At 44.7% G+C, this 24166-nt stretch overlaps 5 protein-coding genes and 2 non-coding genes across 13 annotated transcripts; 4 read left to right on the top strand and 3 right to left on the bottom strand.

The window, feature by feature from the left end:
- Positions 1 to 186: 186 nt before the first annotated feature.
- On the bottom strand, positions 187 to 378 carry snRNA:U2:34ABb (small nuclear RNA U2 at 34AB b). Its single transcript, NR_001646.1, has one exon. It is a non-coding gene; the product is annotated as a small nuclear RNA U2 at 34AB b (small nuclear RNA).
- Positions 379 to 866: 488 nt separating this feature from the next.
- kek4 (kekkon 4) lies at positions 867 to 3882 on the top strand. Of its 3 annotated transcripts, none has more exons than NM_001273507.1 (3): positions 867 to 916; positions 1392 to 3208; positions 3274 to 3882. In NM_001273507.1, the coding sequence occupies exons 2-3, from the start codon at positions 1546 to 1548 to the stop codon at positions 3558 to 3560; spliced, it is 1950 nt and encodes a 649-aa protein (NP_001260436.1). In that variant the 5' UTR covers positions 867 to 916; positions 1392 to 1545; the 3' UTR covers positions 3561 to 3882. The 3 variants fall into 3 exon arrangements, with proteins under 3 accessions (NP_001260436.1, NP_001260435.1, NP_609615.2); NM_001273506.1 differs by lacking the exon at positions 867 to 916 and adding an exon at positions 1044 to 1270; NM_135771.2 differs by lacking the exon at positions 867 to 916 and adding an exon at positions 1065 to 1135.
- A 218-nt stretch (positions 3883 to 4100) lies between these two features.
- snRNA:U2:34ABa (small nuclear RNA U2 at 34AB a) lies at positions 4101 to 4292 on the top strand. The gene has a single exon (NR_001645.1). It is a non-coding gene; the product is annotated as a small nuclear RNA U2 at 34AB a (small nuclear RNA).
- Positions 4293 to 4402: 110 nt separating this feature from the next.
- On the top strand, positions 4403 to 5444 carry CG15482 (uncharacterized protein). Its single transcript, NM_135770.2, has one exon. The coding sequence runs from the start codon at positions 4436 to 4438 to the stop codon at positions 5363 to 5365; it is 930 nt and encodes a 309-aa protein (NP_609614.2). The 5' UTR covers positions 4403 to 4435; the 3' UTR covers positions 5366 to 5444.
- Positions 5389 to 12455, bottom strand: Pect (Phosphoethanolamine cytidylyltransferase). 4 transcript variants are annotated; one of them, NM_165028.2, is made up of 7 exons: positions 11945 to 12455; positions 7857 to 8107; positions 7730 to 7796; positions 7440 to 7552; positions 6618 to 6781; positions 6372 to 6557; positions 5389 to 6306 (listed from the first exon to the last, which is right to left on the bottom strand). In NM_165028.2, the coding sequence occupies exons 1-7, from the start codon at positions 12025 to 12027 to the stop codon at positions 5989 to 5991; spliced, it is 1182 nt and encodes a 393-aa protein (NP_723789.2). In that variant the 5' UTR covers positions 12028 to 12455; the 3' UTR covers positions 5389 to 5988. The 4 variants fall into 4 exon arrangements, with proteins under 4 accessions (NP_723789.2, NP_723790.2, NP_723791.2 ...); NM_165029.2 differs by having other exon boundaries at positions 6618 to 6745; NM_165030.2 differs by having other exon boundaries at positions 6618 to 6724.
- A 466-nt stretch (positions 12456 to 12921) lies between these two features.
- CG16972 (uncharacterized protein) lies at positions 12922 to 19115 on the top strand. Its single transcript, NM_135768.3, has 5 exons — positions 12922 to 13673; positions 13809 to 15506; positions 15563 to 17614; positions 17674 to 17872; positions 17935 to 19115. The coding sequence occupies exons 1-5, from the start codon at positions 13217 to 13219 to the stop codon at positions 18659 to 18661; spliced, it is 5133 nt and encodes a 1710-aa protein (NP_609612.2). The 5' UTR covers positions 12922 to 13216; the 3' UTR covers positions 18662 to 19115.
- Edem2 (ER degradation enhancer, mannosidase alpha-like 2) lies at positions 18936 to 24016 on the bottom strand. 2 transcript variants are annotated; one of them, NM_135767.2, is made up of 8 exons: positions 23578 to 24016; positions 23123 to 23504; positions 22600 to 22746; positions 21725 to 22544; positions 21259 to 21652; positions 20813 to 21084; positions 20538 to 20636; positions 18936 to 20467 (listed from the first exon to the last, which is right to left on the bottom strand). In NM_135767.2, the coding sequence occupies exons 2-8, from the start codon at positions 23272 to 23274 to the stop codon at positions 19946 to 19948; spliced, it is 2406 nt and encodes an 801-aa protein (NP_609611.1). In that variant the 5' UTR covers positions 23275 to 23504; positions 23578 to 24016; the 3' UTR covers positions 18936 to 19945. The 2 variants fall into 2 exon arrangements, with proteins under 2 accessions (NP_609611.1, NP_001260434.1); NM_001273505.1 differs by having other exon boundaries at positions 20840 to 21084.
- Positions 24017 to 24166: the final 150 nt, after the last annotated feature.

Raw genomic sequence — 24166 nt, 5'->3', positions numbered from 1 at the left:
AAAAGAAAAGATGTTATTTTCGAGAAATACAGAAATGCCGGAAATACGCAAGCCAAACACAATTGTTTAACTGTTTGGGGTAAAGATTTTTTAAATCTTGAAATCTAAGTTTTTAACTTGTTTATGATAAAACTCAGTCTAGTTTTAGCACAAGTCATTTCAAATTGGTTTTATATTTATTATTAAGTTGGGCCGAAATCCCGGCGGTACTGCAATACCGGGCCAACCCGCGACAGAGGTGGAGCAAGCTCCTAGCACTCCGTCTGATTCCAAAAATCAGTTTAACATTTGTTGTCCTCCAATGGAGGAACTATCAGATGTTAAGCTGATAAGAACAGATACTACACTTTGATCTTAGCCATAAGGCCGAGAAGCGATAACTTGAAACGGAAAACGAACAGGCTCTCCATGACCAAACGGCCAGAAGCAGTTGGGAATTCTAAGTGTGCGCACACGAAAAATGACTCAACGTAGCTGTTGCTCAGTAAGAATTGCCTACTTTTAGGGGTAGTTGATGTTTTTGTCTGCGAAGCAAATATAAACAAATCTTTTTATTTTGTAACGGACAATCTTAAAAACATTTCGCCCAAATATAAAAGTTGCTTTAAGACTTATACATAAATCTTAAACATATGTGTACATATAACCATTCGAACTGACAAGAGGTACGTATTATTGACAAACATATGTTGTTTGACAAATATAAATATTTTATGCGGCATAAAAGCAATATAATATGGAAACGTGTCAAATTTGTTTAAATTATTTATCTTATTTTTTTCAGTAGCTGTCTATAAGTTAATGTAAAAATGGTTATGTTGGATATATCAGATGTGTAACAATGAATAAAGCAAATACATATAATTTAATGCGAATAATTCAAAAGCAGTAACATTTAATTTAAATATAATATTCGGTAAAACAACAAAATACTAATGTTAATTTACATAAAAGAAAAAGGAAAGCAGAAAATCTACTTGACATGCGCCGAAATACTGTTAACACTCTGGTAAGTGGGGCAGTACCAAAATAGAAAAACAGTTGATGAATATACGCCGAGGTCTCTGGAAGAACATTTTCGAAACGAGCTTAAGGCGTGGCGCGATAGTAAATTTATATTGTTTTTCTAAATCTGGTAAGCCAACAAAGTGCAGCATTTTCCCACGGCCAGTGTCAGACAGCCGTACACGCAATTTTTCAATGTTTAATGCCATACTGTTAAAGAGAAAACGGGAAAAGTGGCCTTGAAGTGGCAGTTCCCTTGGGGCAGGTAATGGGAACTTCTTGTCAGCCTACATACATATATCATCGAAGAGAAAGGCAGTTTCAAATATTTATTTACATTTAAATGAGAATAAACTAATGAAATACCTTTTCTTTTTACTTTACAGCATGGCTTTCAGGATTATAATGCTAGGCGAACAACGATTTAATGACGGACACTGGACATGAGCGAAAATTAAGCAAAAACAATCAAATGTGCATCAAACAATAACCCAGACTAACTGGGATGTGCTAGACCTTCCGTTCCTTAGAAAAATCTCAATGGCCATCAAGCTTAGCTTCGATCCATGTAGTATTTCCTTAAAGCACCTGTCGCTATTCCTATTTAAGATATACTGCTTGGCACTCATATTCCGAAGTGCCAGTGCCGATTGGCTATTGGACTGTGGAAACTGTCACTGCAAATGGAACTCTGGCAAGAAGACGGCCGACTGTCGCAATTTGAGTCTGAGTGGAGTCCCAGAGTACCTCAGTCCGGAGGTTCAAGTGCTGGATTTGTCACACAATCATATATTCTACCTGGAGGAGAACGCATTCCTCACGACCCACTTGCAAAATCTTCAAAAGTTACTCATCCGAAATGGCACCCTGAAGTACCTGAATCAGCGAAGTTTCACCCAACTGCAGATCCTAATAGAGCTCGACTTGTCCAATAATCTACTTGTCGACCTGCTACCCAATGTGTTCGACTGTCTTTCGAAAGTGCGGGCGATATTCCTGAATGGCAACCTGTTGCAAGCACTTCGCCATGGAGTCTTTCGTAATCTCAAGTATCTGCACAAGATCGAACTTAAGCGCAATCGCTTGGTTAGCATCGATGCCAAGGCCTTTGTGGGAGTACCACTTCTCTCGCAGATCTATCTGGACAACAATGAGCTGACCAAACTGAGAGTGGAGAGTTTCCAGGACTTGACTAAGCTCACAGCATTATCGCTGGTCGAGAATCCTTGGAACTGCACATGCGATCTTCAGATGTTTCGTGACTTCGTTATAGGCATGAACCTGTATACACCGCCCACATCCTGCCATTATCCTTTGCAGTTACGTGGTCGTCTGTGGATCGAGGATCAGCCGGAGGCGTTTGCCTGCAAGCCGAAGATTGTGTATCCAACACTCAGTACTTCCATCAACACTTCCAAGGAGAACGTAACGCTTATATGTCGCGTCCACGGATCTCCCAATACGGTTATTGCCTGGGATTACACCAATCAAGTATACGAATCCCGCTCCAAGCCGGTGAAAAGTCTGCAAAAGCAGCGCATCTACATAGAACTGTTGCGTGAGGATGAATCAAAGATTCGAAAATTCGGACATGATGTTTTTGTGTCACGTCTAACGATAGTTAATGCCCGTAAGAGCGATGAGGGCGTCTATACCTGTCTGGCGGAAAATCCCGGTGGCAAGGATTCGGTTCACATAAGTGTGGTGGTGCAAAAGGATATGGAAAGGATTTCCCTCATCGACAGCAACTTCTTTGCAATAGTCTGCCTTATAGCCATGGGTTTTCTCAGCATGTCGATTCTATTTTCGTTGGTAACATGCCTAATATTTAAGAGATTCAAGCAGTTCCATCCCGGCCAGCACACTTATTTGCAACCCACTAGTTTGCCCGTTCAGTCACCTGGCAGTGAAGAAGCCACCGCCATCAGCGCCCTAAGTTCTGGAGTTATAAGGGAAAGTAAAATAGTGCTGGATCCATTAAGTGCTATCAATGAACCATCAAATAAAAATTACACTTTATTTAAAACATCCAATTCGAATGGCAGCGAGTATATGCACACGAGAAATTATAAAGACGTGAGATTAAACAGCAACACATATACTGAAAATCTAGACAATCAGGCGGAATCCATTTCATCGCGGAATCGGGAGCTCTATTCAAATATAGCTGGTGACCGGGAAAAGGAAGAGCTCAAACAGAAAGGCAATAAAATGCCAAATAAAATTAGTGCTCAAATTTTAACTTATTCTTGTTTTTCTCCTACTTAGATGAGCTCGATAAGGATTCCCGGCAGAGTTCCTTGCAATCAACAGGCTGCTCAAGAAAGAAGGGACAAATCGATGAACTCCAACCGGACCTTTTGCCTTCCACTCAACCTACTGCCTTAAAAAATATTAATGAAACTTTCGGTCCATCAGCGAAAAAAGCAGAAGTTAATCCCCGAAGCAAGTACAATACCAATGTGCAAAAGTACCTAAAGGAGAAGTACGGCAGTGTTAGAATAAAGAATATCAGTACTAAAGAACCCATTACTGGTGTTGATATCTCAATATAATATATTAATGTTTTATAATATGGCATTTCCCACCATACACAGCTGCGAATCCACCGTAAACCCCATGCCATTGAAATTTTAGTCTTTGCCAGGATTTCAATTCATATCCAGCCCTACCTCTCTAAGACCTCCAGGAGATAGATGGACAAAGGAGATCCAGTCAAGAAGAAATATACCTCGCCTTATTTCTGGTAGTAAATTATGTATTTTAAAACGTTACTAATATATAAAAATATTTATTTACACAGTTCTAAGTGTTTTAACCCACGCACTTTAAGTGAAAGGAATGTAATAATAAAGTTTTAAGTGATGCCTTTAAATGAAAAATGTGTAGCTTACTTGAATTAATCTTATATTATCATCGAATTCTAAAAAGCATTTTTAGTAAATCGTTTGATTTTATTTACCTGACCCACTTTTACCGTACTCTACGTTCTATCATCCCTGACCTACCCCGAATTCATTCTTGTGTGTGCTACAATTCCCAACTGCTTCTGGCCGTTTGCTCATGGAGACCCTTTTCGTTTTCCGTTTCAAGTTATCGCTTCTCGGCCTTATGGCTAAGATCAAAGTGTAGTATCTGTTCTTATCAGCTTAACATCTGATAGTTCCTCCATTGGAGGACAACAAATGTTAAACTGATTTTTGGAATCAGACGGAGTGCTAGGGGCTTGCTCCACCTCTGTCGCGGGTTGGCCCGGTATTGCAGTACCGCCGGGATTTCGGCCCAACTGAATAATAAATATTTAACTATTATAAAATCAAAAGGATCTACTTGTCAACACAGTAGACTTTCAAAAGTTGCTAGTATCTGTCTATCTGTCTAGTTTCTTATCAAAATTATGTCGTTTTGGCAAGCCTGATTACCTACCACAATGACTGCGCCATTTACCTCGCGTACCAACCAGGCCGCCGATTCCGGCAAAGATCAATCTCCCATCCATGGATTGAGCCGGAATCGAAAGCGTCAGGAGAGGCGAAAGCAGCGCCTGCAGGAAATGCAAGATTTGCTGTACACGAAACACTTTTCCAACTACAGACTGCCGGCATCGGTGGCCGCGCCAGCTCCCGAGGATCAGCTGCTCCTCAAACTGCAGAACTTCGAATCGCTGACCGAGCAGCCGTCCAGCAGCAGGAAGAGCACTGCGACCACATCTAGCGATTCGCCGTGGAGCCGACTGCGCCTGGTGGCATGCCCATGTCACGGATGCCTATGCTCGGTTGACCCCAGCGCTCTGTTGGGTCACTATTTGAGTGACCATCTGCCGGGAATGGGAGTTCCGTTTTATGAACTGGAAATGGGCAAGCGAGTGTCACTAACATGTCATATTAGTAGCCTGGAAAGAGATGTCAACACCCTGCTGGGGGTCTATGGCTATCGGCGCACTGGCCTTAATCCTCTGAAATGTCACCGAAACACCCATCTGCCAGTGGAGTACCGCCGCTTCTCGCAGCATAGCGCCCTTATGATCTTCGCCTGCCGCACCATGCACTCGGTGCTGTGGGAAAGGAAGCGTGTCAAACACGAAGTCCTGGCCATCTGGGTGGCTACTCCTTTGCACGGCGTGGCCATCACTCTGCGCCTGCTGGTCCAACCTGCCAACCTGCCACGTTACTACACCAGACAGATAAAAGCTCGTCCAATGCTGCCACTGTCGTCGAACCAATCCTGCAGTGAGTTCATCAAGACCGACAGCAACGTGATCCTCATCAGCTTGAATGACCTCCGGCCACTAATGGATTTAGATGTTTGGCAGCAATCGCTAACCGTCGAACTGAAAGTGATTAGCGAGGCAAGTATATAAAACTTCCGGTTTTTTTTTTTTTTGGAATTCGCAATATTTTTGGCCATGTATTTAAGTCTAAGATTAAACAAGGAAACATAAAACTTGAACTCGCACTTACTATATGCATTAATAAATTAGGACAAAGTATCAGAGATTACATTTGATAAAAGCAGCTACTTCCTGATCCAGGCATCCTACTTCCGTTGCTGAATATATATACATACAAGTCGTACAAGGCTTTTCAATTCGGCAACAGTTTGGATAACATGCTATTCGTACAATTTTGTTGTTCCTCACACTTACATCGTACTTTAAAGGGAATTTACAAATTTTGAGCTTACATACATAAAATTTAGATTTTAAATATTCTACGTTAATGTGTTAGAAATATATAATTATGTGTATAACCTTATATCATTAAGGCGCATGTGCAGATATTCTAAAATTGTACTAGAAATCGAGAGAGCGGTGCGCTGAATCCTCAGGCAGCGTCGCTTCGCTTTTTACGCAACAAAAAATTAAAGCGCCATCATCAGGGGACGACATACTAAACAAGACAAACTAAATAAAACAAACTAAAAGAACGCAACTAGAAAATAAAAAACATCCGTCTAGTGTGAGAGGTCGGAATCTGGTTCCGGCTAGCCGGCCTTTTGGGTCTGTTTTTGGCGTTGAAGTGCCTCAAAGGCTTCGATTTCCTTCTTTTCTTTGGCCTGATTGCGACGCTCATATTCCAGTCGGTGCGAGATGATGCGCTCCACGATGCGCTCCGTGGTCATCTCGTTGCCGGAATCGATCAGCTCAAAGATGGCTCGCGTCTTGGGAACGGCATATGGATCGATCTTGCCATTCTCAAGCGCAATGGGTGTGCGTCCATGACAGACAACATCGATTTTGAAGTGCTCAAGCAGCTCTTCAGTGACACAGTAGGGAGCTCCGATTACTACCTCATTGACAAACTGGGGGAAAAAAGAAGTTTTAAAATGAGATAATATTTAAAAAAAAGAATCTATTGCAATCCTACCTTGCAGGCCAAAACACTGAGCACGCGCTCGTGCAGATTCATAATGGGATAGTTGCTGCCCTTGTAGGAGTTCACCACGGGATCTGTGTGCAGGCCAACAATCAGATAGTCACCCAGTTTCTTAGCCTTTTCCAGAAAGTCCAGGTGACCCACATGGAAGAGATCGAAGGCGCCAGCCACATAAACCTGCAAATACCGACAATTATGAATTATACATTATATACATATAATGAGGGCTAAACTTACAATCTTATCGCCGGGATTCGGTGACTTTCCATCACTGAACTGTATGATCTTTTGGGTAGTCGGCAAGAACTGACTACAACCGGTCCACGGACTTTTGGCTGCCGAATCTTGACCCATGTTCGAAGAACCTGGATGGGATTTTATTTGTCGTTTTAAAATTGACACTTTTTTTGTTTGTTTTGTATTGTAAAGCAACGCAGACAAATGAGCAAAAGTGTGTATTTAAGAGCAAAAATTTACGTTTAGGATTTGATTTCGATTTGGATTCGGATTTGGATATTTTGATTGCAGGTTGGTCATTGGGCATTCGGCATTTGGATTCATTTCGCGGGCGCGCACACGCACAAAACATTTAGCATAGTTTTCATAGGTTTCATACATTATATTATATTTTTGATAGTGGTTAACAGTGCGTACATAGAAATAAAAAGAAGAGAAATAGTAAAGTTGTAGAGGGCAACCATAAACCAAGGCGTTATTTGCGTTCAACTATGGCAAATTAAAAAGAATCTATTGGGGAAAATGCATAAACTAATCGTGCGTAGCCCATGTATAAACTGAATATATCTGTATAATATTGTTCATACTTGTAACTGATTGATCGACTTTGATTTATGCACAGCATGCAAGAGCAATAAACAAGTTCGACAGCAGGAAATGAAAGACAAAAAGAGTGCAAACAAAAAGTAGTCTTAAAATTAAAGTTAGTAATGGTTAGAAACAATGAATTTGGCGCACAAATTCACAGTGCTCGCTGTGATTTAGGAACATTAAAATGAAAATAAAATGTGCCAGAAAAGCGTTGGAACAAGCTAAAGCTACCTTCTTTCTCGATATCATATTCCGCGGATCCTTGACGGAAGTGGTTGCGTGTCAGGAGCAACATGCGGCCCACAAGGTCAGTGGTCGAGACTCCAGCTGTGCGTTTCACTTCCCTGCGGATTGCATAAGAAAATTTAAGGTCAGTAATTGGAAAAATGTGCAGTACGTGCTTTACAAGACAACTGGCAGCTTATTAAAGGTTAAGGCAAGATGTACATAAGGTAAGTGTGTGTGCATTCCCTTTTTAATAAACTGCCACATGTCTTAAAAATATATCTTTTCAAACTCACTTGTAGCGATTGGCTGATTTGACCAAATGATATGTGTCCACTCCTTCGGCTGTCATTGTAATGTCATCTGCAAACAAATACACTCGATTGAGTAACATCCAGATATATGCATAAATTTGTTACCCACCTCCATGCACACAGAAATCACAGTTGTTCTGGTCGAGCACATCCAGTGTGGTCACATACGGAGCACCGAGCACCACCTCATCCACCCATTTGATGCCCTTGACCATCTTGACGCGCTCCTCCTCGGTGAAGACCGGTGGTCCCTTGTGCTTGGTGATCTCCTCGTCGGTGTGAATGCCCACAATTACCTTATCGCCAAGAGCCTTGGCTTGTCGCAGAGAATTGGCATGTCCGAAGTGTACCATATCATAGCTGTTGAGGATGGAAGGAGGATAGATATGTCAGTACAAGAATAGATACATTGTTTTTTTTTTTTTTTATCAAGCGCGTGCCAGTGAACAAGCAAACATGACCTTATTAGTTACCTCCGGAAATGTTGTCTGCCATTCGTGGAAGTTTAATAAATTCTAAGATAACTAAGACTGCAACGATTGCCGCGAGACCTTGACAAATAGCTAATGGAAACGATCTTGCCTCTACCAATATGACTCAGAAAATGGCATATATTTCATAAAATTAGCAATTTTTCAAGCTCGCAAGATAAGCCGTGTTTAACTTCGAGACTTGCCAAAAAAAAAAAAAAAAAAAAAAAACAATTATCGCATGGAATGTGCATACATACATACGTATAATGAACCTTAGGCCCAACAAAAAAAAACCACTTGTCTTGACGCTCAGCTGGAATCCTGGTCATTTAGTTAATGGTGGAAGCTAGGTCGAAGCAGTACTGCTAATGACCCCCAGACGATAAAGTAATAAAGTGGTTCGAGCAAGCCATTTACATAGTTTACATAAACCGCTGTCGAAGCGCGTCAAAGATGTCTGGTCGAGTGCTTTTAATGACCAGTAGCTGACGGACTGACCACCGGTGACTATAGAGGCGGTTTGTGTGCTCCACTTTTGCCCAGCATTGGTCAAGAGATTGATCTTTGGACTCGATCATCAGAGTGGGTATGCCAAAAATGCCGAGAGAGAGATGGATGAAGCAACCGGGACAGGGGATATCAATAAAACCGCATTTGCTGCTCGTTGTTTTGCAATTCTAATTGCAATTATGAACGCTGCTGCGTCAGCTTTTCAGTGGCCACATATACGCAAACATCGCCATTCAGCTTGTTTACATTCTCCGCCGATTCTAGGCATTATGGTTATAGGCACACGTGCCCTGGCCTGGTTTTTGTTTGGCTTGGGAAAGCGATAATAGCATCCGGGGGACGTGAGGCGTTGCACAAATTGCACTTAACACCAATTATGAAGGTATTTATTTTTTCCACCATAGGTACATTGTAATTGTAAGTATTTATAAAATAATTCATATTGAAACCTGCTCTTTTGGAAAATGATTCACCCAGCGGGCTTTGTGCAAACATTTTTTAACATAACATGCAAAAGGTAACCACTTAACTAAATGGCGGGTGATAAGAAATAATACCGTCACCATCGACGGTTTCTTCGGTAATCGATTGTGAGGAGTTCATTTGAAATAGATAGACGGAAAGTATTTTAAGTACTGCTTCCATTGAAGATTAGAGAATTCCCAAGAAAATAGTTGTACTCAAAACAAACTGGATCTTTAACTGAAATGAAATTTAAATGAAATGCAATGCCCCTGCATGCACGCCTAAAAATAAAAGATGGATTATGCCAGCTAGTCCCTTGACTTGCCCAGATAGTAACAAATGCGGAGAGATGACCACCACCATAAAAAGCAGCTAGTAAAAACGTGGGCCATTCATTAATCGAAGCGAAACCTTTGCTCCCGGAGATTTTTTTGCAGCGCACCAAGAAATCTGTGCCGAACATACTATACCCATATTAGCATTGTTGTACTCTATATGTAGAACAGACCCAGGGGCCGCTTAATCAATTGAGTGAGCTAAAAGCAGCGACAACACCAGCGACAGCAACGCCGACGCCCGTTTGCTGATTAAAAAATATCACGCGATTCTCCGTAGAATTTGTGCTCTGTCGTCCGGACCCCAGAGCCTAGTAAAGTGGATTGACTTGGTGGGGTAAAGTATGCCATATACATAGATCTTATACTACAGCACACATGTACATATATGCCCCGCCTTAAGGCCCCGGACTCTCTTATTACGAGAGCTTCCCATTCATTTGTTATTTCCACTGGCAGAGGTTCATTGACTTGGGTGGAAAGGAGGAGACAAGCCAAGCACTTGTGCCTGCGTCAATGATCAATCTCTGCTGATTAGAATGATTTTTGGGTCCAAGTGCCCCACATACATACGTGCTTTCCCCATCTGATGGGTTATCAGATTCCATCAGATTCCACGCAAATATTATGTTTATACTTGTTGTTCGTGCCCATGAGCAGCTGATGTGGAATTTCAGCGATTGGAGCACGACTACGTAGGTCGTTCTTATCTGTCGCAGCTAGAGGACTTCCACACTGGTGACAGGGAGCTGTGACCCGTTGACAATGGACATAAGGGAGCATAGACTGCCAAAATTACCCGGAAATGCCAATGAGCATGATGTATATGTTTTAGGTTTAAATCCATAAATTAGGTGACATTTTCTAATCTTGCTTCAGGGCATTCGCAATTGGATTCTAAAAGTTTTGCCATATGTATGTTTTTGCTTAGGCAGAAGTATACTATAAGATTGAACCACCTCTTAATAATAAATGGATATGGTTTAAAAAACCCTTTTAAAATAAAGACGATCCCTTGCGATTATTTAGTCAGTACAGGAGAGGCCCAGCGAAATGCCAATTAAATTGGGCACACAAAAGACCGCCAGACGATGACGACAGCATTGTGGGTCAATGGCGAGGCAATGGCAATGATGGTGGTGCAAAAGGGGTGTGGGGTCCATCGCCGAGGCGGAGGGCATGCGCATGCCAGAATCACGTGATGTTTGCGGACGGACGACCGGCGGGCAGCCACAGTCAACAAGGGCCACGTAAACGCAGCCCTCATCCGAAAATCTGAAGCCTCAAAAACAGAAGAGCGGAAGGAAAGGCAGGCTGTTCAGATACAGTGGGTTAGCCAGAGCACATGTATATGGCACATATATGTATGTACATTTGCTTGTTGGGCGTGTGCCATTGTTTATACGGTGAGTAGAAATACAAGGAAATAAGAGAAAGAGCGAGGGCGCATATAAACAATGGGTATATTTTTATTTTTACCGACTGGCGGTAGCCACAATTGAGGAAATTTCTATCGTCCCCCAATGAAGCAAACTTGTTATGGTAGGCCATCTATCCATCCGTCCATATCGCAGTCTAACGCGTCATTACCGATAAAGATAAACCGGTTTCTGATGATGCATTGCACGGAATCAAATAATTATATATATATATATATATGGGGGAACGCAATGCCTATAGAACCATTTGATGGTGCCCAAAACAAGGCAAAGTGCGTCAATAGTATCTATATGCGGATCTAAAATACATAGATGCATTAGATGAACCGAACACCCGGTTTATCACATATAGCAATTAATTATTGTGCAAACTAATTTGGGATATATGTATTGTTGTTAGCTTAAGCGCCATAAAGAGTGCGAGTATCGCCGGAAAAGGCAAATTAAACATTTTCTCTGAGTAATCTGTTTTAGAATAGCCACTGTAAGCGTACAATTATAAATAGATTGCATAGCGTATAAATATAAATATAATGCCAAATGTCCCGGTCAAGCGTGGAGAATATGGACATTTCGGATCCGAGAGACCTTGAACCTGAATTATGTAGACATTTCAGCCGGACGACGGCAATGGGTGGATATTTGGAACGGGCAGCGAGACGGCACCGTTTCACAAAGATTTGCTAATCAATTGAGGAACCCTGGACGCTTCTTAGCACGCCTAAAAATGGGGTTTAGTTTATCGTCGACTGATTACGGTTATTGGTATTGGAAACCAAATTGGAATTGAAATAGTAGGGTTCGGTTGGCCGTGGTGTGGCATGGAATCGATGGCACCGACGCGGAATGGTTATGCTTTGACTCACTTTACCGTTAGCGGTGAGTAACGACGTGACGCAATGGGCTGCCCTAAGAACCGTTAGACATTGTGGACCGAATTCCTGGAGGCCCCTAAATGTAATGTAGATGACTCACCATCCATCGCACCAGACGCGCACATCCTTCCGCTGCTTGTCCGAATACCCATTGCAGGCGCTGGTATCGCCATTTGCCTCCATCGTTGACTTATTGAATTTTCACAATTTAATTTAATTTTAATTTAGAATCCGGCTAACGGGCGAACATTAGATTCCGGAGAGTATGTTTCTGTTTTCAGTGCTCGTTTTGAAGGCGGAAACTCGACGACAGCGACGTTCACGCTTCGAGAGCTGTAAGTTATTTGTTCTGAGCTACGACGACGCCCGCTATATATCAATTCCCATTTCACGACCGAGCTACTCAGTTCAGTTTTCGTTATCGGTTTCGGACTCGGATTCACGTTCAGACTCGGAGCGGAATTGGTCTCAGATTCTCAGACTTGCGTTATCAGCGCGCGGGCGCATGGGAACTTCTTTGGGGCGTAAGTGCGGTGTGTTTAGCTTGGGTTTTTTTTTAGATTCTTTCATTTCTTTTCTCACAATTTCGAGTACCGTGAGAGCAGAGTGGCCGCATCGGTGTTTGTCCAAATATACCATATGCCTGGTGCGATGAATACCAGCTAACGCGGATTTTGTAAACATCAACAGCTGATCGAGATATATTGGGAATAACTTTAAATTGGCAAATTTTATGTTACTAAGCTAGAACTTTTATATTAAGCAAGTACAAATCTGTATTATTATACGTTAAAAGGGTATTAACTCTATTAAATCCTTATGAGTCGATCACCCCAATGAAATGTATAATATTTTAGGATATAACAAAGTGTTTTGTTTATAAATAAATGTAAATATTGTCACAACAATTATTAAAAAAAAAGTGTCATAGAATTAAACAACGAACACTACTAATAACATTCACAATTAAAATTTTTTTTTTCATTTTAAAGGTATATTTTATTGATTGATCCCACTGTAAAAATAATACCGATGGTATTTTAAGAGGCATATTGGCCATGGCGATGTGAGATAATACTACGGTGTTTCCCACGGTCACACAGGATAAAGCAACTTAAAATATTAAGCCTATCAAATAAGAAATATACAACGCACAGCACGCAGATATACGAAAAATAACAATCGAAGGAAACCGACCAAGCCATGATAATGTAATCATGATCGTCCACAGTCAGTTCGGGCATTGTTTTGTAGACAGCATCAAGTATATTTTTTAAATTTCACGTGCTAAATTTACAAGAAATCCTACCACAATTACTAAACGAGTCGACGAGGGCTAGATAATCCCAATCCCATTCCCCGTACCAACGCGATGTCCAGAAGAGAAGCCAGCCTGATGGCCTACGTAGCGGCGGAGGAACACCTACTGAACCGGTACTCGCCGCTGGAAGGCGACGAGATAGATACGGCCAGCGAAGCTCCAGGCGACGCATCGGACGTGGCTGAGGATCGGGAGTATCCCACGGATCTTGTTGCATCTGTCACCAGATCCTCGAGGACGGGAGCAGATCTGGACCCCGCCGTGGACAGCAACCTGCACGTGATCTCCGACGACTCGGACACCCACAGCTTTATCTCGAGTGGCAGCGGCTTCAAGGGCTGGCCGGAGGAGCAGCCGTCTTCCAGTTTCGTCCCTCAGAATGAACCCTTAATATTCGGACTTCGCCGGCAAATGATGATGACCGAAGAGACACACCAAGCCCCAGTATGGGCCACCTGCACACCGGCAAAACGTTCGTACAGCAGCCACGAGGTCATCGAGATCAACGGTTTGTTAATCTGTTCCATTAACTATACAAGGAAATCTCTTCCATTTAATTGATTATGAACATTTATCCCAATTGAAAATATGAAATATCTAATATGGTAAACTCACTCAATCGCATACTTTTCTTGTTTTTTAGACTCACCCGAATCTGTCCAGGATCCGGGCATTGCACTAAGCCCCGGCATGCTGCTGACAAATGGCAATGTTGACCAGTTCGAAATGCTGTCCCACGAGAATGATGAGGCTGAACATGAACTTCAGGTGGCCGAAGAAGGGGAGCAGTGTGTGATCTATGAGGCTGTGGATGGAGAGAACATGGTCGTTTTAGGAGAAGAACACTGCTGTGAGATCATAGTAGCTACCCAGGGAGTGGCATGCGAGCAGGAGTTCGCCAGGGCCATCATGATGGCCGGAAACGGTACCGGTGCATTGCTGGGCTTGCTGTCCGAGGAGAGTGATGCGAATGAGTGTCTCAATGGGACTGCCTACATCGAGGAGGTCGTGGAGGATATGGGTGTGGCCGAGGCACGATTGGCGGCTGGAAACAATGTGTACCTTAGTGATGCAGCGCTAGAACAGCCTTTAGTGCACCAGGATCTGGTCGACGACGAGGCTCCGGAGGAAAACGAAAACGCCACATTCTTAGACGATACACCGATGGAGGAGGAACGCCCAGATATTTGTCAGGTGTATGATCACGAACTGGAGGACCACGACGATGAAGAATGCGAGGACGCAGTCATCCAGGAAGAACCAGCCCAGCCTATCGACATTGTAGCATTCGAGGGACAGGAGCCGCTGCCAAATAATCCGCAAAGAAAGTTGCTTCGCGAACACAGCAGTCCCACGGAATTTCCCGTCAGCTCATCCTCCATGCCCAACGCCAGTGACCACTACGACTATGAGGATGAGTTAACGGGCGGCCGCTCTCCATCCAAAGTGGCTCCACTGAAGCGAAAGTATCCGCCGCTGATGAAGAATACGCTCCATGGAGAGGCTATGGATCGAAGACTGGCAAGCATTTGTCAGGCTCAGCCGCAGATGAGTCCCGCCGAGAAAGTCTCCAACTGGGAAACGGCACCCAGGGAAGAGTGGGCCGATGTCGAGGATGTGGAAGGCTTTGAAGCTGCCTTCAAGCAATATGAGGCTGTTACCGCATCACTCAAACAGCTTAACTTTGCCGAATTCCGTGAAGCACTGGTCCGGAATATGGAGAAGATCAGCCGTGAAATCATGCAAACCTCAGACGAATCCACTCAAGAGCTTGCCAGCTCTCAGTCGGCGGAACGGCCGGTGTATCGTCGCTATTTGCACATTCTGCCCACCGAGGAGACAATTGTGCTAGATGATGATGACGACGATTGCTACGAGGTGGTCGGCATGGAAAAAGCCTCTGTCACCACATTGATACCCGAAGAGGAGCTACAGGATAATCAACAGCCGGAGGAAGAAGAGATAGTGCTGCCAGTTGTTGATGACATAAAGAACACGGATTCACCGAATTTCGAGCAGCGGAACCTTACCAAGGAAACATCTACAGCAGACTTGGAGAGAAGCGCGCTTACTCAAACGGCGGGTTCATCCGCTGCGAATTTAGACGCATCCTTATCCCATGCTCAACCTTGTCCAACTGCTCCGGCAGGACTTACTGATTTTATGCAGGCGAACTTAAGCGACCGTGGGCCATCAGAAGACCAACAACTAACCAAAGCTGTATTAGATGTTATGCGTCAGCAGGTGCAAACAATGCAACAGCAACAGCAGTTTATGGAGCAAAAGATGAACCAACAACCACAGATGTATCACTACGAGGAACTGCCACAGGCTCCCCAACGTAAGACTTTTTATTTGTATTTTATTGCAAATTTAATTGGTTAATTTAAATTACAGAGATGCAAATGGAAGGGAATCAGGGGCCTTACGTTAAGTATCCGAATGAGCAACAGGAATTCTGCAACTATCTGGGTCTCACCGAACTGTCAACAGCAAATGCCGTGGCTACCGCAATGAGGGAACTAGCCAACAGCACTATCCCTCGCCGATCGCTGCGGGTGAGACCACAACAGCAACTGGACAGGATGCGTAGTGATGTGCGTGGCAAGCGGCGCGAAAGGGAGCGAGATAGGCAGCAGGATAAGGACAAGAAGATACCGTTGACCACAAGTAGTGAGCTTAGCACCGATAAAGAAGAACCCTCCCCGCCTCAGACATCAGAATCCGTTTCAAGGATGGCGGGGGATGCGGATGTCCATTTCAACTCTCAAATGCCTGCAGAGCATAAGCGAAAACTGAATCACTTGTACAACTCTTATTTTGCGGAAGAGGAAGAATGCTCTACGAAGAGGTCACCCAAAACCACCGACTTTATAGCCAGTTCCAAGTCCTTAAAGGATGTAGAGAGGCGTCCATCGCTCAAAGGACAGGAGCCGCAACGTCATAGATCCATCATTGATGGCGACGGCTATCAGAAACATCAGATAGACAATGAGTCTGAGAAGGGTCGGGTTCAGTCCGTTGAGGCGGCTTTTACTAAGATCTTCGAGGCTGCCGCACCTGCCCAATCCAAGCTGCTGGAGAGCATGCAGCAACGCTTGCGCCAGGCGCGTGAGACGAAGCCATCAATTTATATTATTAAGGCTACAAGCAATGCCTCGCCCCCGAATCCATCACACAGCAGGCAGGAGTCTCACATCTCACCGGCGCCCTTGAACTTAATCGGCGGCTTTGGTGACGTAAGCGCGCCGCATCCTTCTGTCATTTCCCAGCCAGCGAAGAAAAGTCCTACAATAACCAGTCCAGATAAGGAAACTCCAGCCCCCTTACCAGTTGATACACCCAAAAAATCAAAACATAGGAAAACCCATGGAGCCACCAAACCTGTTGCCGCTACACCACGACGCCGCACTACAATGGGTGCATCCAGTCTCGGGAACGAAGCACGTGCACGCGATTTGGTTACCCGCTCCACCACGCATCTTAATTCGAAGCTACTTCGTAGCCGCAAGGTTAGTCTGCTCAAGAGCTACGCCCTGTCGGACGAAATGGCTCAGGGACGATCGAAACGGATGGCTGGCGGTGCAGCACAAACCACCAAAAAGGCTCCAATGCCCAAGGCAGCACGGACGTCGTTAAAGAAGCCGGCAGATAAAAGTCTTCCTGAGCAACATCGCTTGGAGCAACAGCAATTGGCTCCGCCAAACTCTCCCCGAAAGATGAAAGGTGTCAAGGAGACTGAAACTGACACGACAAGTGCAATGAAATCTAGTCGCCTTACTAAACGGACCAAGCGAGCACGAGCCAAGTCACTGCCTTCGAATATTGAAAGGGTGACTGAGCCTGTGGCAGCCGTTCCTAATGCCAATGTATTGAGGCTCGCTGACCTGGCACCAGAAGTGCCCAACACATTCGCGCCTACACACAGCCATCTGGTCAACTCCACAGCCAAAGAAGCCGCTGACAAGACCTTCGTTCATTCCCCCTCCGTCGCTCAATCGCCTTATGCACAGCCCGTGCTTATTTACCCGCCATCCCCAACAACACCGCCACCGAATACGGAGCCACATCGCCCTCGCCAGCAAGCCGGAAAAGTCAATCCAGCTGACTTAGTCCTGGCCACCCCTCCTGGGGGCCTGCTGCGACTCAGTCAGGGATCCGCGACGCTAGCAAATCCACTTTCTGCCAAGCACGGCCAGGTTCTCTATATGTACTACGAGCTGGAACAGCTCATTGTGCTGCAGGAGAATTGCATTACCTTCTGGAAGTACTCCAAAGTGTTCAACGTGCTGCATCAACCGCGACATAATCCCTCCTTTGATGGCGCCAGAAAATCTCCATCTCCAAAGCTGCCTCAAACACCTTCGCGCGAGCCCAAAGACGTCGAGCAGGAGTTGAAAATGGGCCCGCGATGGGTTTACCTGGGCAGAGTGCGGCGCCTGACTAGCGGTGGGTTATGATCATTTATACACTTTACGAATCTTTCTAGCCTCTTTGATGCATTACAGAGAAAGAGATCTTTACGCCGTTTGGCAGCCGCATTTGCGTGCACAATTCGACGCCGGTGTACCTGGAAATGCGAAGCAGGCCGCTGGACCATCACAAGAGGGAGGTGAAGCTAACCTCGCTACATGTGAATGTGTATTACTTCTGCGAGGAGGAACTACGACCCCGTATGCACTCTGTGCACTTGGATGCTGTCAATTGGTGAGGACTATCACGCAGTATGCATAAATTCAATGACGTAACCTACAACTTTCGTTATTTAGCGAATGGCCGCATGTCATATACACAACTATAGCGGATTCGCGTTACTTCGTTATGGCATGGCAGCAGGAACTGGTGATGGGCAAGTCGCGCTCGGGCATTTGCAAATATTCACTGACGCCCACGCTGGATACGCTGGCCTCCATACGGGAGTTTAAGCAGTTGCGCCACGAGCTGCGTCACATTGAGTGCCTTTCAGAGGATCGCCTTATCGGCTACGGCCAGATGCGCATCACCGTCTGGGATCATCGCAGCGGCGATACTCTGATGAACTACGACTTGGGCCGGCCGCTGGGCCGTTGCCTGGCTGCTACGCACTATCCTAGCCTCGACTTGGACCAAAGCAGCATGCTGGTGCTTTATCAGCTGCTTAAAGAACCAAACAAACCGTCTGAGGTGCATGTGATCGCCTGTGAGCTTTCCCATGCCACGCCCTCGCACCGCCTGCTGCAGGTCCACCGCTTACCATCGCCGCAATTCGACGATGCCACGGAGGGCGTTAACACCGGTGATCATCTGATCATCAAGTCAGCATCGAACGACGAAGCCTGGATAAGTGCCGCCGATCCGAGACAGCTAACCTATTTGGCGCCGCAAATCAATGGAGCTCAGCGTTTTTATGCCCGCCACAAGTCCCAAGTGATCGAGATGTCCCCGCAATCCCTAACTGTAGATAGTATCGCCAATCACATGTTGAAATTGGCTGTCCAGCAGACCCAATCGGCGTAGACCTGTGTCGCGGAACTAGAAATGTGGAGAGTCTCGGCCTTGAACAAAGTTTTTGTTTTTTTTTTTCACACAAACCCATGTTTGAATATCACCCAGAATACCCGATCTATAAATGTGCTTTTGGCTGTCTGCCCAAGTATAGTTCAAATATAGGAAACTATAATAAGTTGCGTGTTAAGCCCTGTAGTCCTAACAATCATTTTAGTCGTAAGTAAGTCGGAGAGTAGTAGCCTTTATTATGCGCTATTTTGAAATAAGTGTTTTTGTTTCTTTCGTTCTTTTTATTTTTTCTAAAAGAAAAACAAAACTAGCTTAAGCTATCGTAGTTTTAGGCATATGAATTCAACTGTTTGATTTGCTACTATCGACTGAAGTAGTAAATTTGTCATATTTTTAAGATTAATGGAAACACCAAAATGGAAAGAAATTAATGTCATTAAAACGGAAATCTATTAAAAATACAACGTTTTTGTTTGCATCAATTGCATCTAGTCGATTCACAGATATGTTGTCATCCACAATAATTTGGTTTATAATACTCGATCACGGATTTCGAGACTGCCTTTGGACTCGCATCCTAACGAAGTTGGTTTTTTACTTCAGTTGAATCTTGATTATATGGATGAGCCGGTCACCGAGATCTTCGTGTATTGGAGTACAAGGGAAGGTTAATCCTATAAGATCTCAGGGGTAAAATCATAGCTGGCTCTTGAGTATTAATGATAAAACGAAAATGCCTTTGGTTTTTAATTATAGTTCGTATATTTTAAACTAATTTTGTATAATATCTAATCAATTTCAACTACTCTGTTGTCGATCAATTCCGACTGTCTACCCTATAAACTAACTTCTTAAAACTAATCATTATTTACGATTTTGTTAGTCTCTAAGTTCTAAGTTTTTATATACAGAAGTTTTACTTACATCAAAAAAGTAAAATCCATCGAAAAAATTGTGAGGTGGACCAAATATACAATTAGAATGAACGCGAATGCGATGCTATTCGGTTATAATATAGCCACTAGGAAGCCAATTGCCTGCCTGAGAACCAACCACGAAATGCAAAGATCCCTAAACTGAGTTCCATAACTCGTGGCATTAAATCGCTCTTACATGTCTAGTAAAGTACAGGAAATTCCAATTTAGTTACGTTCGCTTACTGTACACACGTTACGAATATAGAGAATATACATATCTCTATTTTGGCGAGAACCATTTCAAGGCTGTATCAAGCCCCAAAAGAAGAGTAAACGCTGAGGGTGCTCCGGCAGCCGTAGCAGTCCACTACAATTCTTTTTCCGGTTTCTGTGCTACCGACGCTGTTTGGTTCTGGCGCTGCTCCTTGGCCAGTTGCCACCGCTTAAACTCCACCATCTGCATGACGCGAACACGCAGAGGTTGTTTCCGTCGCTGCATGACCGCCGACAGTTTGCCGAACTCCATGCTGTACATGAATACGACTGGAATGAGCACGTCGTCCTTGCCGTCGCCAGACATTGCGAACATCGGCTGCGTCTCACCGGAAGAGCCCGGAACATTATCACAGACAATCAGCGCCGCCGCCCCCACCTTCTGGGCCAGTCGCGCTTTGCTAACGAACGTGCAATCGCCGCGCTCGGCCACCAGGACCTTTCCTTTCGCCTCCTCGGCGTTCTCTAGGCTCTCATCGCATGCTCGTAGCGGCTTGGCCAGAATCACGTCCCCTTCGACGAACTGATCGCCAGTTAACTCTGGGCTAAAGTGCGACGGCCCGGCCATCAGTGCGATCCAATCCTGTGAGTTCTCGTCAGTGGCGTAGGCAACGGCCTATAAACGAGAAAACCATTTCAAATATCATTATGATGATTTCCATTTAAAATGTATAAAGCATGCAAACCTGCAGTTGCGCTAGCTGATTTATGCTTTGCATCTTGGTCAGCTCAAGCATCTCCTGCATAAATTGCAGTCCCATTTCGCCCTCCTCGTGACTTTTGGCCTGAATAAAGTCGAATTTATATTATTATATTTTTTCTACGATCTGTGTGCTGATGATGATGAGAAGGAAGAGTAGGAAGCGAAAGATCGAGGAGGAACTGGTGGCACAATGGTTACCAACCAGAGTGTCAAACTAAATGCAAACGAAACCAAAAAGCAGAACAGAAAAAAACTTACATTATAGAAACTATGAAACAGTCGCACCTTGCCTTGGCTGCGGTCGCCTACCGAAACCATGGTAATGCCCATGTCGTAAACAGCTCGAAGATGATCTGCATTGCTTGCCTGAAAATCCAGGGCGCTGAGTCGCTTTCCCGCTGTGGTGCGAGGGCACGAGCCCGTAATGAAGTTGCGCAGTGGTTTGCGTACTTTTTCAGGAAAAAGCCTATTTGAACTGGGGCAGGTGCGCATGAAGTCGAGTACGTTGTGTTCGTCCGTCTGGCGAAAGCCTGTAAAAGAATGGAAAACATGAATAGTAGTTCTTTCAAATGGCCAACTAGACTATCAGTACGTTAAAGACAAAAGAAATTGTTGCAAATAAGCAATTGAAACCTTTCCAGACCTATAGATGGAATTACTGATAGCGTTGCGGCGATTACGTAAAACAATTTACAAGTACTTACTAAACGTGGCATTCCCTAGTTGGGCAATAGAGAGCGGTAGCAGATGAGCCTCGGTCGTGAAGACGAACTCATCGACGTTTATGATCAGATCCTGGGGATCGGAGAACAGTAGGAAGAGGTACTTGATCGTCTCGGAGAGCACAAACGAGTCCATGCGATCCTCATGCTTGCCAGTCCGTACATCATTGACGGCCGCATAGCCGCAAGATACCTTAGCATGCTGCTGGAGTGTTTTCAGAGCCTTCTTGCCAACCTGCAGATAATGATGATCGCCAGTGGCGCGGTACAGGAAGTAAGTGGACTCTATAAATTCTGGTCGCAGGGGATGCTGTCCCCAATGGATCTGGAAGTCGACGGTAAATGCTTCTGGAATGAAGGTGTGCATCTGCATGACCTGGAAATATGTTTAAATATATTTGTAAATCAAATCACATTCATTGGTGGCTTTGGAAAGGATGTTACATACCTGATAGAGCATCTCGTGTGTCTGCACAGCTGGTTTCAGATCGCCCGATAGCACCTGCAAGCCCGGCCAAAATGCCAGAAGCGAGTCCATGAAGTTTTTGGACTTAGCATGTGGCCTGTGCATGAGCACGTCGAGTAGCATGGGTCCTTCGCTGACGTACTTCATCACTGCGTTGTAGTGGCGATTAAAGCGTGCCAGGTACTTGTCGTCACCCAGTAGGACGTACGACTTGAACAGGTACTCATAGTAACTGTCGATGCCAGCTCCGACTCCAGAATCGCGACGCACCCAATCGCCCGAATGGACATTAAGTACCGTGCCCATGAGATCGGAGCCACGGTGCCTTAGCTTCCACAGTGCATCCATGGCGGCGTGAGCTCGCACCTCGAAAATGGGATCGCCGGTGAGACGCGACAGAGCAGCAAATTCCAGAAGGATGGTACCAGCACACGCCGTACACGTTTCACGGGACTTCTTGAGCATCGGGTCCTTCATGCCCAGGCGGAGATTAACCCGCGCATGCGGAATGCCCGTGGATGTGTTGAACGCCGGTAGCAAACGGTAGCCCAGCTCGCGAGACATCTCCAGCAGTTCGCCCTTGTACCAATGCATCGTGTCCGCATGCTTTTGCAGATACTCCGCCAGGATGTGCGCCGACAGCAAGCCACCGACCATTCGAATGTTCGTCTCAAACACCGACACAATAATGTCGCTGTCGAATTGAACGTCGCGGATAACTAGCTTCACCGCGTGATCAAACTCTGTGAAATCGCCCAGGAGCACCAGAGTGTCCAGAGTATCCACCAGAGTCATGGAGAAACTAAAAATAAGAACAATGTTAGTAATCCCTCCAAACCTTAGGTTTTTGAACTCACTTTCCAAGGATGTCGTCCATGTCGCCACGTGATGGCGTCACTCCTCGGTACCGTCCTTTGCAGGAGAGCGGCATAAGCTCATCAGCTGGATAGGCGTTCTGCATGTAGGCGTTGTATGCATGATAGAACATATCGCGAGCCTCTTCCCTGAAAGCAAATGGAACATATTGTATACTTGAATTTACTTTCTACATATGTGATTGTTCAGAACAACTTTTAAGCTTAAGCGTTTTAATATGACTTAATATGAAAGTCATGGATATATAATTCGTTTTTATAAGCATCACATTTAAATGTATATCCATAAATGATTAAAAACGAGTTATGCTAATTTGACCTCGTCGTTTCTGACGCATATATGGGTTACATTTAAACAAATTGCATAGATCCCTCGTAAAACCAGAGTACATTAAAATATTAATAGTGTTTCTGAAACTTTCTTAGTTTGGTAAATAAATAAAAATAAGACGTACAGAAGTTGCCCTGGTCAGGAAATACAAGGAAACGAGAAGCTGAGACTTACCGGAGTTCCGCCCGCTCCTTATTGGACATGTTCTGCGTGGGCATGGTGGTTTCGGTGCTAAGGACGCAGGCAACTACGATGCACATGGCCACCAGGAAGATGAGCATAAGCCGCTGGCCGCGGACAAAGGATTCGGAGGATGTGGTAGACATGGTGCTGGCTATCTGGAGACTACCGATGGCGGCGGCGGTGGCGTTGGAGGTTGTGCTGGTGACGGCGGATGGCTTTGTCTTTCGGCCGCCAGACTTGCCGCTCGAGTCGTTGTGACGTTGACCTTCACTTTGAACGTGTGGTGTTGAAACCAATGTTTCGATGTCTCTCTGTCCCGCTTCTTTGTTGACTCCGCTTTGGGCCCGTGGTCCGCTTGAATTGGCTCTGCAGCCTAATTGAAACAGCCAACTCATAATTAGCTTATAACTTAACAAGTAATTTTGTTCGACTGAAATTAGGCTTACCTGTGCCCGAAATGTCGACCTAATTTGTTGTTGTTTTTTTCCCGGTTTGCACGGGCACTAGAAGATCGGGTCTCTGTGGATAAAACTGGAGCGCGCTGCTTCTACGGCATCTGCAATTGCACATTCATCCTCCCAACGACCGCGACAACTGCGACACACATCGTGACTATTTATAATCTCGTTTGGAATATGTTTTCTGCTCCAATAACAAAACACCACGACGGCAAAGCGAGCGTCAGAATCGTAAGGTTACTGCGGCCAGCCGATCGGCGGGGCATTACGGCTCTCTATTATATATCCAGCTGAGTCTGTTTTTATAGTTATCCGAGCTGCTGTGCTGGCAATTATCAGATCGCTGCTTATCAACGATGAACTCAAGATTCCTTAATTTTATCACGAAAAAAAAGTGATTGCACCCTCAGTGTGACCAGCTGTGCAGCGGGCGGAAGAGAGTGGCCCTCCGCCATTAAGCTATTGTTATAAGCTAATCTTTAAAATTATTTTATTTATGCTCTATATTAGTTGAATAAGTTCATTATTCTTTTCCATTTTATAGAATAACGATAATATAAATATATTAAATTTTATC

The sequence above is a fragment of the Drosophila melanogaster genome, chromosome 2L (genome assembly GCF_000001215.4).
Source record: "Drosophila melanogaster chromosome 2L".
NCBI classification, from domain to species: Eukaryota; Metazoa; Arthropoda; class Insecta; order Diptera; family Drosophilidae; genus Drosophila; species Drosophila melanogaster.
Note: the sequence above shows the minus strand (reverse complement) of the source record. Positions and strands in the feature narration are given on the sequence as shown.

Coding starts and splice junctions, on each gene's coding strand:
- kek4 (NM_001273507.1), top strand. CDS start 1,546: ATGGCCATCAAGCTTAGCTTCGATCCATGTAGTATTTCCTTAAAGCAC. Junction 3,209..3,273: donor GGAAGAGCTCAAACAGAAAG/GCAATAAAATGC, acceptor TCTCCTACTTAG/ATGAGCTCGATAAGGATTCC.
- CG15482 (NM_135770.2), top strand. CDS start 4,436: ATGACTGCGCCATTTACCTCGCGTACCAACCAGGCCGCCGATTCCGGC.
- Pect (NM_165028.2), bottom strand. CDS start 12,027: ATGGAGGCAAATGGCGATACCAGCGCCTGCAATGGGTATTCGGACAAG. Junction 6,782..7,439: donor ATATGATATCGAGAAAGAAG/GTAGCTTTAGCT, acceptor AAACAAAAAAAG/TGTCAATTTTAAAACGACAA. Junction 6,307..6,371: donor TCAGTGTTTTGGCCTGCAAG/GTAGGATTGCAA, acceptor TTTTTCCCCCAG/TTTGTCAATGAGGTAGTAAT.
- CG16972 (NM_135768.3), top strand. CDS start 13,217: ATGTCCAGAAGAGAAGCCAGCCTGATGGCCTACGTAGCGGCGGAGGAA. Junction 15,507..15,562: donor ACTGCCACAGGCTCCCCAAC/GTAAGACTTTTT, acceptor TTTAAATTACAG/AGATGCAAATGGAAGGGAAT. Junction 17,615..17,673: donor AGTGCGGCGCCTGACTAGCG/GTGGGTTATGAT, acceptor GATGCATTACAG/AGAAAGAGATCTTTACGCCG.
- Edem2 (NM_135767.2), bottom strand. CDS start 23,274: ATGTCTACCACATCCTCCGAATCCTTTGTCCGCGGCCAGCGGCTTATG. Junction 22,545..22,599: donor ATGGACGACATCCTTGGAAA/GTGAGTTCAAAA, acceptor TCTTATTTTTAG/TTTCTCCATGACTCTGGTGG. Junction 21,653..21,724: donor CACACGAGATGCTCTATCAG/GTATGTAACATC, acceptor ACATATTTCCAG/GTCATGCAGATGCACACCTT.